The following is a 17,854-nucleotide window of genomic DNA, read 5'->3' as shown; positions in this document are numbered from 1 at the left end:
ATGGACTTGCAAAATAAAAACAAAGAGACATCAATTAAATGGAACAAGGATGCAATATATGCGCTAGGGCTATACAGGTGGCTAAGCTCTATTCTTGGTATTTGGCCGTCAGAGAATCGTATTTTTTCGAAAATACGGATCGGAACATTTATCATATTACAGGTTCACTGATGAATCGTATTTCAATTATATCTGTATATCAAGTAAAAGAATTGTATTAATATTTCAATTTTTCTGAATTTTTTTTCATAGTTAACTACAGTCTGCATTTTTATTGAACGAATCATAGTATCTGGTAATTGTGGAACTATTCAAGAAATCGTTGACACGATAGTTGTCAGCATATCTTCAACACAAATCAGTTTGAAATGTCTACTGATTTGCTTTCAACATCAAAAATTTAAACGGATTATTAGTTCTGCTCTTGAGGATTGGTCGAATATTATTGACAAACCATCGAAAAGAATCATGATAAAGTTTGGTTATATTGGACGGGTTTTATTTACCTGTCAAGTTATGACTGGAGTAGCAACGGCAATTCCTCTTATAATGAGTGAACTTCCGAAACTCAAAGAAGTACCAAATGAGAATAATAGTAGTATAATATTATTAAGAACCATTCCGTTAGCACCAAGCTGCTGGGTTTCGATAACAATGTCGTCATATCTTTATTACTCATACTGGACTTCTGTTGCACTTTATATATTTTGTGTGAGTATGGCAACAGTTTCTTGCAATCTGTTTGTTTATGGACTTGGACTTCATGTTTTTGTGCAATTCGAACTATTGTATCTCAGTTTGGACACGGTTTTTGATAATCAAAGCCACTTTCAACAAAAGAAATTTTTTAAAAAATTTGTTCAACGACATGATAAAATACTTGAAATTGCAAATGATCTGGAAGATGCTTCAACTGGTGTTATTTTATCGGAAGTTGCTGCAATTATTGTGGTTGGTTGTGTCGCCGGTAAAATAGAACTCAATAATCACAAAATTATAAATAAAAACCCTTTTTATGGCACTGCGAGAACAAATACCAATCTTGTCCGGATGACTTGTGTGAAACAGTCGTGCGAAACGAGTGTTTGTAGTTAACCAGTTATTGATTAAGAGTTTGAAAAGTTTAAAATTCCTGATAGAACGTAACAATATTATATTTCGGTAAAATTAAAGTTTTTATATTATCATCTTATAAAAAAATTTCGTGTTTAAGAAAAAGAAATAGTCGTAAAACTCATTGCATGATTTTAACATACCCAGTAATAAAAAGAAACACTTCTGCGCAAAACTTTTCACGAATCTACTGGACACAACTGAATGAACCCAAGTAAAATTCCAAAGTCTAAGTTACCCCTGATTCAGAATAGTTGACTGTTTCATGACATCGATCTGATCGAATATATCCAAAGCTACCTGGATACGATTTCCCTAACACTTCTCTGATCTGAATTGGATTCAGACCGGTACCTGATTTCATTTTTCTTACTAATGTTAGTTCTAGATTCAATCTAGTCTAGCCGAATCTAGTTTCATTGAATTTTTTATGACTGTCATTTCATTCTATTCGAATTAAATACAGAAGCGGAAAAACGGATCCGCCTGATCCAATCAGTTTCAGATCAGAATCAGATCCAAATAACCTCCTAATATCTAGAACCGTTCTCCCTGGCAAGTTTCTGATCTAAATCAGATTAATATCGCCGTTCCTAAATTTTAAATTTTAGTTTTTTTCTGGTTTAGTTGAGGGAACCAGATTAAATTTCCTGGACGAGTCTTGAATCTGATCTAGGGACTAAAATCTCGGATTTGAACGATCAACTCAATTTTATCGATATCGTAAACGGGATCTTGAATGTTCAACTTTGTCTGATTAAGTAAGTGAATTGGATTCAATCTGAGTAATGAACTAGATGCAATGCTTTCGGATCCAACCTAGATTGAAGACTAAACTAATTTCTATTTTTTTTCTATGATATTCATGTTTTACGTAGGCGGAAGCCTACTAGTATTGTTTTCACTATATGAATTTAAAAAAATGTTCATATCTTCTGAAATAATATAGATAGGATGTTCGTATTAGAACCAAATTAAAGCCTAGAAGAAATACTACAACCGAGAATAGAAAAAAAAATATTCTCATTGTTAATAAATTAGTTATCAACAAAAAATGTTTTTGCAAAAATTTTAAAAACAAAATATTAAGAAAACTAAAAACAAATCGTGGATGCGATTTTTTGCCTAGACATTTAAAATTGCAAAATCTATATAATTAAGAGGTAGTTTTTTTTTTTGCTATTGTTATAAATTTGTTAATTAACAAAAAAACAAAATTTACGTTTTTTTATACCTCGCATAACTTTTTAAAAAATCAACTTATATACTTCCATTTGGTCTCAAATTGTTGGCCTTTTAAATACCGAGAGCCACACTGTCTTGATGAAAAACGCTCCGAACTCGCGTTAATTAGTTATCAACAATTGCTTATAATAATAAGTAGTGTCTGGTATGTTCTAATGAAAAAATAGACATGAAGGATTGCTTTTAACCATTTTTTAGAAGAGAGTGTGGCTCTCAGAAATTTAATCAGGAATTTTTGGGCTTTACAAATTTTTTTTATGTTTATTTGTTCAAAAGTTATTGAAAGTATAAACAACTAATAATTTAAATTTTAACACTGTTTTTTGACAAAAAAGGGATGCGCGCATGCGTAAAAGTTTCTTTGCTGTGGTTATAATTTGCTTGATCGATAAAATAGTTATTCAAATTATCACGTTATTAAAAAAAAAAAAAAAAAATTGCCACGGAAAAATTTTTATAAATAAAAGTATTAAACAAAATGATTTGAAAAAAAAAATTTGTTTAGTTAAAAAAAAAGTAAATTGAACGATTTATTTTTTTAATATTTGTATTGATTTATTTCTTGAACAAATCTAATAGAATCATTGATACCTACATGAAGTATAACCTCAAATTTGTTTTATCTGTATTTTGATTTGTGTACATAATTTGACAGCGCACGTCAGGGTAAATAAAAAAAAAAAAAAAAATTCAATCATATAATTTAAAATTGTAAAAAAAATTAAACTGTAACGAATTTGGTATAATCGAGATAAACCACACGGGCTTCCGCCGGAGTTTTGAAAATTTTCATTTTTCAATAGAACGAATTCGTTACTAAAAATTTTTCATTATATTTTTGATTAATTAACAATAATCTTTTTTGCAAAGAATTTTACGTATTATATAAATTTTTCTTCGGAGAATTCTACCAGAAATGTTCTATAATCACGGTCTGACAACGCCGAACTAGTACCCTATGATGCTTTGATTTTATTGTTGTCGCTTTTATAGAAAAATGTATTCATACGCCTTTTTTTGCTATAGCGTGACTTTTATCTGTTTATTTATTGAAACAAAAATGACAGGCGAGCAACTATTCTGCAATTACATCTTTTCTTTGGTTACAGTTTGTCCTCTATTTTCCAGTTGATTTGAAAAAAAAGTGCCTGGCACGTATTACGGTTAAGTGAAGTAGTTTAATTTTTTTTACGATATAATTTATTTTATTTGATACTAGAATAATTATACTTATAATTTTTTTGAATAAATCAAAAGATAAAAAACAAGTGAAAAATATGACACTTCTGGATTTTTTGATGCTAATTTTATCTTTTTTTAATACCAATCAAACAATGACTCGCATCTTTTGGTTATTGAGGCCAATTTAAAACTTCGTGAGTATCCATGTTGTTCAGCTACCGTTTCATTTGTTACCTGTCGAAATTTTTCTTGTACTTTTCTCTGTTTAGAACTATAAGAACATGACACCATCTTTCTCTAGCTATTTGGACAACTTTTGGTCGTAATAACTTAATGGTTTGATATAAAGGACAATTCGAGACTTTATAATTCATGCTAATTAAAAACTTGAATAGGTCTTCATCATCTCAATCGACATTTTATCTAGTTCTTACGTAAGACAATAGTATCATATTATTATCTAATTCCTCAACATCGTTTTTTATGAGGTAAGGTGTACTTTTTTTTTATTAAAAAATTGTTCCTATCAAGACTAACACTTTTTCTGAATAAAATTTTCCAGAGAAATCAATTTTTTATTTCAAAACTTTGTTTATGCTTCTAACTCTGCTATTCTGAACTTTTCAAAAAAAAATTTTTTTTTTTTTCATGTTTGTCTTTTTGAACGCTTCACCTTTTCTAAATATTATTTCTAAATTAAAGCCATATTTTTTGAGAAAAATCTATCAACAGATAAAATTACGCCGAAAAAAAAGTGATATTATCGAAAATTTTCCAAATAAAAAGTGTTCGTTTTGATGTCAAAAACTTTTTGGTACAAAAAATATAGTATCCATTTAAAAAAACTATGTTTATACCTGAAACTCCGCCATTTCGAATTTTTTTTTTTTTTTTTTTTTTTGTTCCCCGCAAGCGACTAATAAGCTAAAAGATAGTCAACACTGGACTTATAAGTACCATGGGGTTGGCTGATAAGCATCGGTTATCATTATCAGTAAAGAGTTATTGATATCGTGGGTTTGTGCAACTCCTACACCCACAGACAAACAGCTGATAACTAGGTGTATTGATAAAATAGTTCAAGCTTATCGACCGAGTAAAAAAATTTTTGTCTTCTTGAGATCTTTTGAACATCCTTCAACGATTTTGATAGATTGCGACTTAGAACGCTCTTCAGTCGACGATAAAACGATATCGATATACGTTGAGCAATATTGCAAACCAGAAAAGGAAGTCTCAAGAAAAGAATAGTATTTGGTCTTTTACGTGACCTTCCAAGCTTGGAAATTTTACCTTTATTGGTTAGAAGAATTCTTGTTATATCTCTTGATGATGAAGTAGTATATTTAGACAAAAGTGTAGTGAATATAATGTAAGAGTTCATAAAACTGCATTACTCTTATTGCGCTTACGAGGTTCTGACATTTTTCTCTCTATCCTTGTATCGATAACTCATGTTTGAAGAATGAAAATCATCATTACAGTTATACGGGCCCATTTATGTCAAACGGCAATGACAAAAGTCTGACTTGGCCTCGTACACCTCACCTCGAGACTTTCATCATGGGAATGTGGCACACTTATAATAATAAATAGTAGGAAAATCTTAGCTGGGCTTTTTTGCGAAAGAAAAAATCTATTTGCAAGTAGAATTGTAGTCTTTGAGGTCAATGAATTTGTATCAGGTGTGTCCTTAGACTCGACTTTTCGATTGTGACAATTTAAGGTGATAGCATCGTATAATATGTAGTAAAACTACTTTTATGTTACAAGGGCAGTGGGAATAATGTGTGAATTTCCAAAGCGTAAGAGGGGTAGTGCGCTTTTTGGAAATTCACACATTATTACCACTGTTCCTAGTAACATAAAATATAGTTCGTTACATGTGCCCAATCAGAGAGCCCGCTCACAACTCATTTGGAGGGGAAACACTCGCCAAGGCTCGTGCTTGCCCCTCCAAATTCGTTGAGAGCACACTCTCTGAGTGGGCACTTGTAACGAAATATACTATTTGAATATTGATGTTGACAAGGTACAAGGAAAACATAAATATGACGACCGGTGCATAATGGCAACCAACGGGTTGGGTAATTTGTGAGGTGAGAACAATGGCATGCGTAATTTCATCACTAAAATCATTAACTTTTAATAAGCTAGGTCGCATAAGTCTGGTGTCATCCGGAACGTAATGATTTGTATACCCTTCGACACTACTAAATTTTCTCCGGGTTAGTGGTTACTCAATATTATCTACTGCAACAGGTAGTCAGATGCAAGATCAATTCGTAGTCATGCATGAATACGACACATTACTTTACTCACCCAACCACCGAGATATAGATAACCCTGACAGACAGTGCCGTAACAAGGAGCGGGCAAGAGGGGCAACTGCCCAGGGCGCAGTGTAATGGGGGGTGCACTTAGAGGCGCGTTACGAGAAAAAAAATATTTTTTTTTTAAACAATTAAAAAAAAAAATGATCATACAGTTGCTGAAGCAACTGTGCCTTCCCTGCGGGGGGAATTTTAATTTCTTTTTTAATATATATCGAAATTCGTGACTACAAATTTATTTCATTCTCTATCGTTACAATGATTATTGTTACAACTAAAATTTATTTAATTTTCATTCATTTTGCTTGTTCCTTCTAATGGGTCATCTCCATGTCCAGAATCGCTTTCTTCTAACCTTTTAAACTCTCTGTTTTTATTCATTTTGTTGTACTATGATTTTAGCCTGTCAATGTTAAATATTTATTACAAAATTGTCGAGTTCGATTGTATTTATTTTATTTACTTTTTTCTCTCGGTTGAATCAGGATTTAACGTTTTACTTGTTGCTGAAGTCGTCGTTATATTTTTTAATTTATTTATATTCATTCATTTTCAATTCCTTCAATGCTATCACATCACCCTTTTTTCCCTAGAAATTTTCTGCCTCTTCATTCCATAAAGTTAGTTCAATCTAAAATATATTTTCTTTGGTAAATTTATTATCTTTATTTAGTTTAATCAAACTTTTTTTCATTTAAATTTTATTTTACTTCATAATCACTGTCGTCTGCTAATGTTATTGTTCTTTATTTTAATAACCGTCCTGACATTGCATATATAAATTCCACTTTATTTATTGCTATTATGATTGCGATGATATCTAAATAATGTCATTATTATTATTGAATAGTTTTCTTTTTTTTTTTTTTTTTCGCTAAAATTATTTTGCCTGCAAATGAATTAATTGGTAGATGTACAATTTCTTGTATTTTTTTAAACTCGAAATTAATTTTTGGTATATTTTCATTTTCCTCATCGTCATCGAATTTTATATAAGCTTCTACTGGTATCATTATTTCTTTATTATTTATTGATGGGTATTGTTCATTAATTTTTCTCTTTAATCCTCCAGTGATCGTATATATTTTGTTTAACTTGAATATTCAATAATTTATCATGTTAATATTGCTGAGGAAAGAATGTATAACCAAATTTATTATTTCCTAGTCTGAATGAATTCTTTAGCTATTTTAGAGAATAATTTTAATTTATAATAGGAAATATTGCTAAGGAATTAACTTAGACTAGGAATTAATATATTTGGTTACATTCTTTCCCTAGATACATTTGCCGTAATTAATTAATCAAAAAGCTATTGGCAACTGTTGCTAAGGAATGGATGTAACCAAATAAATCATTTCATAATCTAGATTAATTTCTCTGCAATATTTTTTATAATAGAATAAAATCATTGAGCCAAATTGATTGTATCTTCAATAGACTTCGATAACATCATAGATGAATTTTTCAGCGACAACGCCAGAAGACAAAAACCGTTTTGGTTTTGTAATGATTCATTCTTCATCTATATCACTTTTAAAATATTTTGTCTTTAATATTATTATTCACAACAATTTTTATGTAAAAAAAAAATAATTTCAATATATTCTGGCGGTTTTGCTTGTGACATTTATTATTGTTAAATACACCTAACGAATGATGTCTTTTTTATATATTATATCAATAAAAATAGGGCGCAAAATATAATTTTGCCCACGGCGCAAAAATTCCTTGTTACGGCACTGCTGACAGAAGGTTATCCACACTACTCCTAGGAAAACAATGATAATGGCTCCTATCTATGATAAGATAGGAACAAAGTATATCGCATACGAGAGCATGCTTTATTCATTGAGATCATAGTAAGCTCCAACCAGATACATCAACTAGTTTCCATTAAAGAACAATGTCAACGTCACTGAGAAGCTAGCCAACTCCACCACTTTTTCTAGTCTCGAAGCCATTAACCAGCTCCAAAAGCTGGCCGACTACTGAAAATTAATTGATAACACTCGCTAGTTTCATAAACTATTAAGCCCCACTTTTGTTTGACACTATTCCGTCTGCCCACCGTGCTCATGTGGCTTTCAAGTGGGGTAACAAAGTAGAGGCATGCTATCTAACGTAGTCAGGGTGTGTATACTATTCCAGCTTATAGCAAATCTCACAAGTCATCATTGACTAGTAGCTTTGAGATGACACTAGCAAGATAGTTGTTTTTACTACCAACTAGCGGTATCAATTAACTTTGAGTTTGTGCCAAGTATCCCGGTGCCGTAACAAGGAATTTTTGCGCCCTGGGCAAAATTATATTTTGCGCCCTATTTTTATCGATATAATATATTTAAAAAAATCATTTGTTAGGTGTATTTAACAATAATATATATAACAAGCAAAACCGCCAGAATATATTAAAATTATTTTTTTTTTTAAATAAAAATTGTTGTGGATAATAATATAAAAGACAAAATATTTTAAAAGTGATATAGATGAAGAATGAATCATTACAAAATCAAAACAGTTTCTGTCTTCTGGCGTTGTCGCTGGAAAATTCATCTATGATGTCATCGAAGTCTATTGAAGATACAATCAATTTGGCACAATGATTCTATTGTATTATAGAAAATATTGCAGAGAAATTGATCTAGATAATGAAATAATTTATTTGGTTACATCCAATCATTAGCAACAGTCACCAATAGCTTTTTGATTAATTAATTATCTAGGGATGTATTTAGGGAAAGAATGTAACCAAATACCGAGTGTCCCATTTTAATTTATCAATGAATTTTCTTCAAAAAATATAGCTCAATTTGTAAAATGTTTCAAGTAAAAGTTGTAGAGTTTGGAGGGGGACGGAGAAAAAAAAAAAAAAAAAATTCAAAAAATCCAAAATGGCAGAGTTTCCGGTATAAACATAGTTATTTTAAATGGATACTGCATTTTTTTTTTTCGCCAAAACGTTTTCTACATCAAAACTAACACTTTTTATTCGAAAAATTTTTAGATAAAATGACTTTCTTTCTGGGCCCGATTTTCTCTGTTTATGGTTTTTTCTGAAAAAATATGGCTTCAATTCAAAAATGTTATCTAAAAAAGTTGTAGCGCTAAAAAAGACAAAAAAAAAAAAAAAAAAAAAAACAAATTTATTAAAAATTAATTTAAAAATGGCAGAGTTTCCGGTATGAACATTTTTTTTCGAGGTTAGGTGTATTTTTTTTTTATTAAAAAATTGTTCACATCAAGGCTAACACTTTTTCTAAATAAAATTTTCCGGAAAATTCGATTTTTTTTTTTTAAACTTTGTTTATGCTTCTAACTCCGCCATTTTGATTTTTTTTCGGAAGTTTTTTTTTTTTTTCGTTTTCGTCTTTCTGGGCGCTACATCTTTTCTAAATATTATTTTTTAATTAAAGCCATATTTTTTCAGGAAAATCCATAAGCAGATAAAATCGGCCCGAAAAAAAAGTGATTTTATCGAAAAATTTTTCAAATAAAAAGTGTTAGTTTTGACGTAGAAAATGTTTTGGTTCAAAAAAAAAATGCAGTATCCATTTTAAAAAACTATGTTTATACCGGAAACTCCGCCATTTTGGATTTTTCGATTTTTTTTTTTTTTTTTCTTCGTCCCCCTCCAAACCCTACAACTTTTACTTGAAACATTTTACAATTTGAGCTATATTTTTCGAAAAAAATCCATTGATAAATTAAAATGGGACACTCGGTATATTAATTCCTAGTCTAAATTAATTTCTTAGCAATATCTCCTATCATAAATTGAAATTATTGTCTAAAATAGCTAAAGAATTCATTTAGACTAGGAAATAATATATTTGGTTATACATTCTTTCCTCAGCAATATTTGGCAATAGCTTTTTTATTAATTAATTATGGCAAATGTTGCTAAGAAAAGGATGTGACCAAATAAATAAATTCTTAATCTGAATTAATTTCTCAGCCATTTGCCATAATCATCTCTATTTTCGTCAATTAAAAAAAGGATACGCAAACCTTTGGCATATAGTCAATACAAGCAGAATAAAAATCGGTCCATGTTAACCTGCGTTAGTGGTTAAGTCGGTTATAGTACGATGTTAGTGATAGGTAGAATTAGGTAGAATTTTAGAGTATAGAGGATCGTGTCTTGGCCGTTGTCAGAAGAAACAGAAAAAATTTTCAATTCAAATTATTAAGTATATTTTTTATTTTACGTCTTATTTTGCATTTTTAATATTGTTCTAGGACGATTGTCTCTAAACGACAAATGACAATAATGAGGACAATTAACTCCAAAATTCAGAAAGACAATCATGTTTATGTAATATCTGAATGATCATAAATGATAGTAGTCAATTTCTTTCCTGAAAATATAATTTTTTTTTTATTTGTTTAAAAAAGAATTTTTTTTTTCCTTGTGACGCGCTTCTAAGTGCGCCCCCCTTTACACTGCGCCCTGGGCAGTTGCCCGTCTTGCCCACCCCTTGTTATGGCACTGAAGGTATTAGACGGATAGTCATCTACGGAGCCTGACATATCAATATATGCCACTAAGAGCACGAGATTTGCCCAGCTTCGTTATAAAATATCTCAGACCTTTTTTTTCATATTCTGATGTGAAAAGTAGGCCGATTAAAAACAATACTGCCAAAATTTTCGCACGATGGGCCTGACCCATATTTATGTTTAAGTACTGCCTCGAAGTCTTCAAATGTTCCATTTGATTAAGACGTGAAAAATCGTTTTCTCGAGTAGTCAAGAATAATCAATGATTTAAAAAAATAAACCAAGTTAAATCATATCTGCTCGTGACTTCGCGTAATCTATATGCTTGTTTTGAAAATTTTGACACCATGATTTCGACTATGAATAACTTTTCGTATCTTATAAAATTATTCAGTTAAAGTAAGATGACGCTTTTGTCTCGGGTTCTATAATAAACCGTTCTGGTTATGTTTCGATTTTCATTTGTTTTTGAGGTTGTCGAAATCAATATTTACAAATAGCTTCATTAGAGGTTGCATTTACTAGATTCCACTGTGTACGAAATATTGCATCACAACTAAATTTCTATTTTATTTTCTTGTATCGAATATAAGTATGTTCAGCTCTTGAAAATCAATTGGTGTTTAGAGCTGGAAGGGATAAGTAACTTGTTGTGCAATCGCGGCTCCAAAGGTGACTCATTTTATAATTACAGGATGCTCCAGTATTACCAGGACGTAAGATCATTCACTTAATAATTCAGGGTTTTTTTTCTGAAATTTTAACGGTTTTTATTAAAATCTAATAAAGTATCCCGTAAAAATTGAAGGAATGATCTAACGTCTTGGGGACTCATGATACTCCCTGAATTATTAATGTATTTTGACTTAAATCAAAAAGAGTCTTCTCTCCATGTAGATACCTAGAAAAACGTCGAATAGCTCTGAAAGCTGAATAATTACAAGCATTATGGCAGTAGTTTAAAAAAACTTTCTATAAAAATAAACTTCTACGTCCTATTGTATCTCAGGCATATCAGAAAATCGCTTGAGCTAAAGTCACATAGTCTAAAAATGCTATGGTGGTAAAGATAGTAAAATTTATGAAGTAACCATGTTTCCTAGTTTTTCCTTTATTTAAATTATTTTCATATTCAGAAATAGATTTCTATACAGTTCTCATTAAGTGCTTTGTTATGCCAAATTAAAAGTAAGAAGACATTTCAGAATCATTGACGCAATTGAAAGCACACTATCATTGGCTGTTATAATTCTGACTTTCACGTAAGGATGCAGAATTCTCCCTGATGCACTCATTTGCATCACAGTGCTCACATCTGTTCTTGGAAAATACTATAGAATCTTTCCAACTACGAGAAATGCTTTCTCGTTTAAACAAAAATCTGAAAGAATAAAATTCAACAATTAAAAGTTTTCAACCAACAATACACCGAAATAACGATAATCTGTTGAAATCTGTTGAACCTTTCAGTATTTTTACGAACTTTCCCAATGATACGTTGCGTAAAAATTTTTCAAAATTCGTCACCGATTATATTCATGTACACTGTAAAAAAAAAAATAATTAGTTTCACTATAAAAAAAGAATTATTTTTACTATTTTTTCTGGTACTCGGGGACGTTTTCGAAAAAATAATAACATGTACTATGCACATAGTAAAATTTTTTTATCCTAGTATAGTTTACAATGTTTCAATTGGAAAAGATACGATATATCTTGTTAAGAAGTACTATGTTGCATAGTCAAGTCTAGCGTTCGCTAAATCTACTTTTGCATGGTGAGATTCACGATCCTCAATAGTACATTTCATTATATTCTATTTGTATTTTCGATAAAAAAAAAATAGAGCTATTTGTTTATTTAAAAAATAACTTTAAATTATTCATAATAATTATTATTATCTTTATACAAATTTCTCAACTTGGCTATTTCTTGACCTAACTCGGGATTCGAACTCGGGTTTCTGGAATTGAACTCCGATGGTTTACCGAAATAGCCATTCAGGTATAAAACAGTAGAAGAATCGAAAATGTCTATATATATTTATTCCCTTTTATTCCCTTCTTCTTTCATGCTAGCATAGTGAAACTAACTACAGACCTAATAAGTTTTACCATTTTGTATATAGTAACAAGTACGAATTGCATAGCACATTTTAAAGGTTTCCATAGTACGGTTCATTTTTCTAAATGTACCCTCACGGTTATGGTTAATTTAAACACACAACATAGTAAAAAGTAACAAGTCTATGGTTGTTCGTATCATTGGTATAGAGGAGACTATCTATTGAACAAGTAAAGTCTACTAAAACCATAATAAAACCGGTTTTACCCCAGCAGAGTAGTTTTACTATTTTACTATAGTAAAACTTAAAGCTCACATAGTAAAAAATTATAAAAATAATATGTTAAACCATATTTCCAAAACGTCCCTCAGTACTATAGTAACATAGTGAAACTAATCATTTTTTTACAGTGCAGTAACAACTATCGTTTTCATAGTACCTGGTTAACGGGGACAAACATGTATATTGTTCAAAAGTTATAACATATACAAGGCAAGACGGATAAATTTGTCATGTCAAAACTCTGACCCCTTTACAATCGTACATATGTTTTTTTGGCATTTGGATTGACTTACAACAAGTCCCAATTTGTATAGGAGATTGATATCATCTTTTTTCGAGTCGAGTAATAAAAGTGTATAGTTTAAAAAACAATAGGACATATCGAATTTCAATGAAGAGTGCCACGCAAAATTCGAGAAAATACTCTCAAACTATTCATAATAAAACGAATATTGGAACAAAAGTGAAATCAACATATGTAGCTTTTTACGAATTTACCGATGTGTTCAGCTCCGAAATTAAGAAGATGGCTCCTATTCGGCATCCTAGTGTCTTGCTAGTGACTCTTTGCAATTTTAAGCTCTGGCACATAGATGTGTCATAATAGAAAGTGACGGACTCTCAAACACACTAATCATTATGGTATACTTGATTTCTTTATTGGATCTATGCTTAACGATCTCAATTAGCTTTGACGAAATGACAAGATTCTGTCTAGACTTCATATTAAAAATTCTCCAAAATCAGAAAAAAAAATGATTGAAGTATTTTGAGAAATCTGATTCTGTTTTTTTGTTTTTTTTTTTCAGGTGTCATGCTTCTCTTAGCTCAGCATGAAGGTGATAGTGAAACTGTTTCCGCAATGGTTGTGAGACTAGTACTTGTTTTTATTCAGCTTTATATATACTCATATATGGGTGAAAAATTATCTGCTCAAGCAGATAAAATACAAGATGCAATTTATAATTGTCCTTGGTATGCATTTTCACCACTCGTCGCAAAAGATTTGAAATTCATAATGATTCGGAGCAACTATCCTTTCTACATAACAGCTGGCAAATTTTTACCGATGAATCTAATGAGTTTTAAAGCAGGTACTAATAAAACAAATAGAGATTATCTTTTTTATTCATTTAAAGAATCCCGTCTATCGTGTCTAACGGTCCTTACCGAGGTGAATGGGTTCATACACGATTGAAAATAGATAATAAAAACAAAGTTAAAACTTCTCAACCCTCCCTGGTAGAAATACTCCGTCGGGTCGACATATGGTTCGACTTATTAAATCATTTTCAACTATCAAAATTGTTGTATTATGTATATCAAGATCCATTGTTTGTCGTGATGAGGCAGTATGGAAAAAATTTCAGCATGTTTTTTGCTATGTCACATGGCAGCGGTATGGACAATGAATTACATGTACTTTATTTATCAAATAAATAAGTTGTCTGTATTTTTATTTATTTAAATGATATCAAAATATTTGAAATCCAAATTTCAGCTGCAGCTTATTAAGATGGCTGAGGAAATATTTGCCAAAATATATTTTCGCTACATTCATTCCTTAGCCAATCTTTTCCTTAGCTGCTTTTTCCTGGACATTTTTATTTTTTCAAAAATGAAAATCACATGTTTTTATTTCTGGATAAAGCAAATTCGACAAAGGAAGATAAAGTAATTATGAGCTAAAATTATGTTTTGCTACATTATTTTTAGTCATTATTTCCTTTCTTAGCTAAAAGCTTTTCTGACATTTGTATTTTTTAAAAATACCACATGATTTTATTTATAAAATAAATAAAAAATGTCCAAGGAAAAGCAGTAGCTAAGGAAAAGATGTAGCTAAGGAATTGAGGTTGCCAGAGAATTATGTTTTAAGGAAATAATTCCTTAGTCACATTAACTCCTTAGCTTCATCTTTTCCTTAGCTACTGCTTTTACTTGGACATTTTTTATTTATTTTATAAATAAAAAACATGTAAATTTATTTTTCAAATACAAATGTCAAGAAAAAGCATAGCTGTTGAAAAGATGTAGCTAAGGAATAATGACTGGCAATTCTTCCTGAAACATAACATAATTCTCGAGCCACATTACCCTTAGCTACTGCTTTTCACATATGTATTTTTTAAAATAAATTCACATGTGATTTATTTAAAAAATAAATGAAAATGTCCAGTGAGCAGTAGCTAAAGATGTACTCGAATAATGTGACCAGTTGAAAACAGAATTTTGGCAACACAATTTCAGCCACACAATTCCCTTAGTTACTGTTTTCTTGGGTTATTTACAGTTTTATTTATAAAATAATAAAAAATGTCCAAGTAAAACAGTAGCTATGAAAAGATGAAGCTAAGGAATTAATGTGACTAAGGAATTATTTCCTTAAAACAATTCTTGGCAACCTCAATTCCTTAGCTACATCTTTTCCTTAGCTACTGTTTTTTCCTTGGACATTTTTATTTATTTTATAAATAAAATACATGTGAATTTATTTTTAAAAATACAAATGTCCAAGGAAAAGCAGTAGCTTTGAATTAATTTGGCTAAGGAATTAATGTTGCCAAAAATTATGTTTCAAGGTAATAATTTTAGTCACATTAATTCCTTAGCTACATCTTTTCCTTAGCTACTGCTTCTTCCGTGACATTTTTTATTTTATACATAAAAACATGTGAATTTATTTTTTAAAATACATATAAAACCATGAAAAGCAGTAGCTAAGAAATTAATGTGTACTAGATAATGTTGCCAAAAATTAATGTTTCAGGGAAAGAATTCTTAGTCACATTAATTCCTTAGCTACATCTTTTCTTAGCTACTAAAGCTTTTTCGACATTTGTATTTTGTAATAATTACATGTATTTTATTTATAAAAATAAATAAAAATGTCCAAGTAAAAGAGTAGCTAAGGAAAAGATGAAGCATGAGTTAATGTGACTATGAATTATTTCCTTTAAACATACCCTTGGCAACCTCAATTTCTTAGTTGCATTCTTCCTTAGCTACTGCTTTTCCTTGACATTTTTATTTATTTTATAAATAAAATACATGTGAATTTATTTTTTAAAAATACAAATGTCCTAGGAAAGCAGTAGCTATGAATTAATGTGGTTAAGGAAATAATGTAGCTTTTAAACATAATTTTTGGCAACTGTAATTCCTTAGCTACATCTTTTCCTAATACTGCTTGTCCTGAGATTTTTATTTATATCAAATAAATAAAATACATGTAATTTCATTTTGAAAAATAAAAAATGTGTCCAAGGAAAGCAGTAGCTAAGGAAAGATGTGGCTAAGAATGTAGCTTGAAAATATATTTTTTTTGGCAAATGTATTCCCTCAGCCACATCTTTTCCTTAGCTGCAGCTTTTCTTGGAAATTTTCAGTTTCAAAGAATAATTTTGATGTATCTCATTTTTTAAATAAATAAAATACATACAACTTATTTATTTAATAAATAAAGTACATGTAGTTCATTTATCCAATAATAAATAAAATACCGCTGCCGATAATGTCATTTTAATAAAAACCATGCTAGGAATTTTTTTTTTTTCAAATACCATAACCTCGATTTAACGACGACAAACGGGCAAGTTCGACATTGTACCGACATACGGCCGACATTGGGTCGACTTTGAATTCGACTTAACTATGTCGAACGCTAAAAAATATTTCTACCAGGGCTGTCTGTTACTAGACATATGGTACAGATGAATAACAGCGGTGCTTTTCCACAATCATTTTCAACAACTATCAGAATTGTTAATTATTTATAGTATTATGCATTGTTTAGGTGATGTGGAAAAAATTAGTTAAGATATCAAGTCAATGAACACCGTTTGCCTATGTCAATTAAATGCAAATAAAATTCCGCTCCACGTGACCTCTAGATCTGACCGATCTAGCTAAAAATGTGCCAGGCTTTTTTTTTACAGTTCATTTTACGATAGAATCAGTTATTATAGGTAGAAATAATTAAAAAAGCCTATTAAATACAGATTAAAGTTTTTACACAAAAAAAGTGTTAAATTTTTATTTATTTTTGTTTTTTTTGTTGAAATAATAAATTATGGTAGTTTGTCATACAAGTCATATAATCGCTATGAATCGTTATTAAATTCAAAAAGTAAAATTATGAAAAAAACAATGATTTTGTTTGACTTATTCCTTACAACTATTTGAATAACTTGCATTTAATCTTATTATTTCATATTGAGATTATATGAATGAAATATAATGAATTTATTTTTACATGAAATCATAGGCTCATTAAATCGTTAAATAGTCCCTCCTTCTTAAGTATATTATTAACGACCAAGTTTTTATTATATTGTAAATATTTTCTTTTCTTGCAGTTGTAAAATCGATGTTTTCTTTTTTCTCTGTCTTGAGACTTATGCTGCAAGATTGAATATTGTTTTTTCATATAAACACTGATGGAAATAAACTTGGAACTTCGTTTCATTAAATGTTTGTGTCTATTTACTGATACTAATTTCATCGAAAATATTGGAAAAATATCATTTCAACTGTTGGAAAAAGTAAAAGACTGCAAGGTAGAAAGCTCAAAAACTTGCAGATTACAATGTTTAAATAGTACCTTTGATCTGTGAAATACTTATTCTTAAGCATCGATATAGTTTTCTACATTGTGCTGCTGCAGTTATCTCTCTTTCATTTAGGCACTGTAACTTTGACGGGGATCTTTTTATGTCTTATCGTGAATAATATTTGACTTCTTGCAAACTTGATTTCGTGTTATATCTGCTAAATTATAGACTAATGACATAATTCGACGTTGGAATCGTTTTTCTCGTATTTTTTTTTCTGCTCCACTTCCTGGTCAAATCTATCAACTTGTAAATAAAACAAGTATCAGAGCAGAAATCTCGGAATTCTTTCGTCAACAGCAGGGGATGAGACTGATGGCACCAAACATTTTTACCGATAAAAGTTGCAACACGCTTGTGTTTGTTTTTAAAAAAATTTAATTAAAAGTTATTTTATTAGATGATTTCCCTACCTTTTCACATTAAGGTGTTACTCGAGTAAAGTCGAAATAGTAAGATACCAATGTAATTAATAAAAAATGATTCTATGCAAAGAAATACATCTATTCATAACTTTT

At 30.1% G+C, this 17,854-nt stretch overlaps 1 protein-coding gene across 1 annotated transcript; it reads left to right on the top strand.

Moving 5' to 3' along the window:
- On the top strand, nt 1-17,137 carry LOC122859847 (odorant receptor 43a-like). Its single transcript, XM_044163530.1, has 4 exons — nt 1-162; nt 253-967; nt 13,533-13,817; nt 17,082-17,137. The coding sequence occupies exons 1-4, from the start codon at nt 1-3 to the stop codon at nt 17,135-17,137; spliced, it is 1,218 nt and encodes a 405-aa protein (XP_044019465.1).
- The last annotated feature ends 717 nt before the right edge of the window (nt 17,138-17,854 follow it).

This window comes from Aphidius gifuensis, linkage group LG6 (assembly GCF_014905175.1).
Source record: "Aphidius gifuensis isolate YNYX2018 linkage group LG6, ASM1490517v1, whole genome shotgun sequence".
NCBI lineage: Eukaryota > Metazoa > Arthropoda > Insecta > Hymenoptera > Braconidae > Aphidius > Aphidius gifuensis.
The sequence above is the reverse complement of the archived record's forward strand: the minus strand, read 5'-3'. Positions and strand labels throughout refer to the sequence as shown.

Bases quoted from the DNA above. Each gene is read 5' to 3' on its own strand.
- LOC122859847 (XM_044163530.1), top strand. From the start codon at position 1: ATGGACTTGCAAAATAAAAACAAAGAGACATCAATTAAATGGAACAAG. The intron at 968-13,532 runs GTAAAATAGAAC...TTTTTTTTTCAG, and splicing joins TGTGGTTGGTTGTGTCGCCG to GTGTCATGCTTCTCTTAGCT. The intron at 13,818-17,081 runs GTACTAATAAAA...CTTTTCTTGCAG, and splicing joins TCTAATGAGTTTTAAAGCAG to TTGTAAAATCGATGTTTTCT.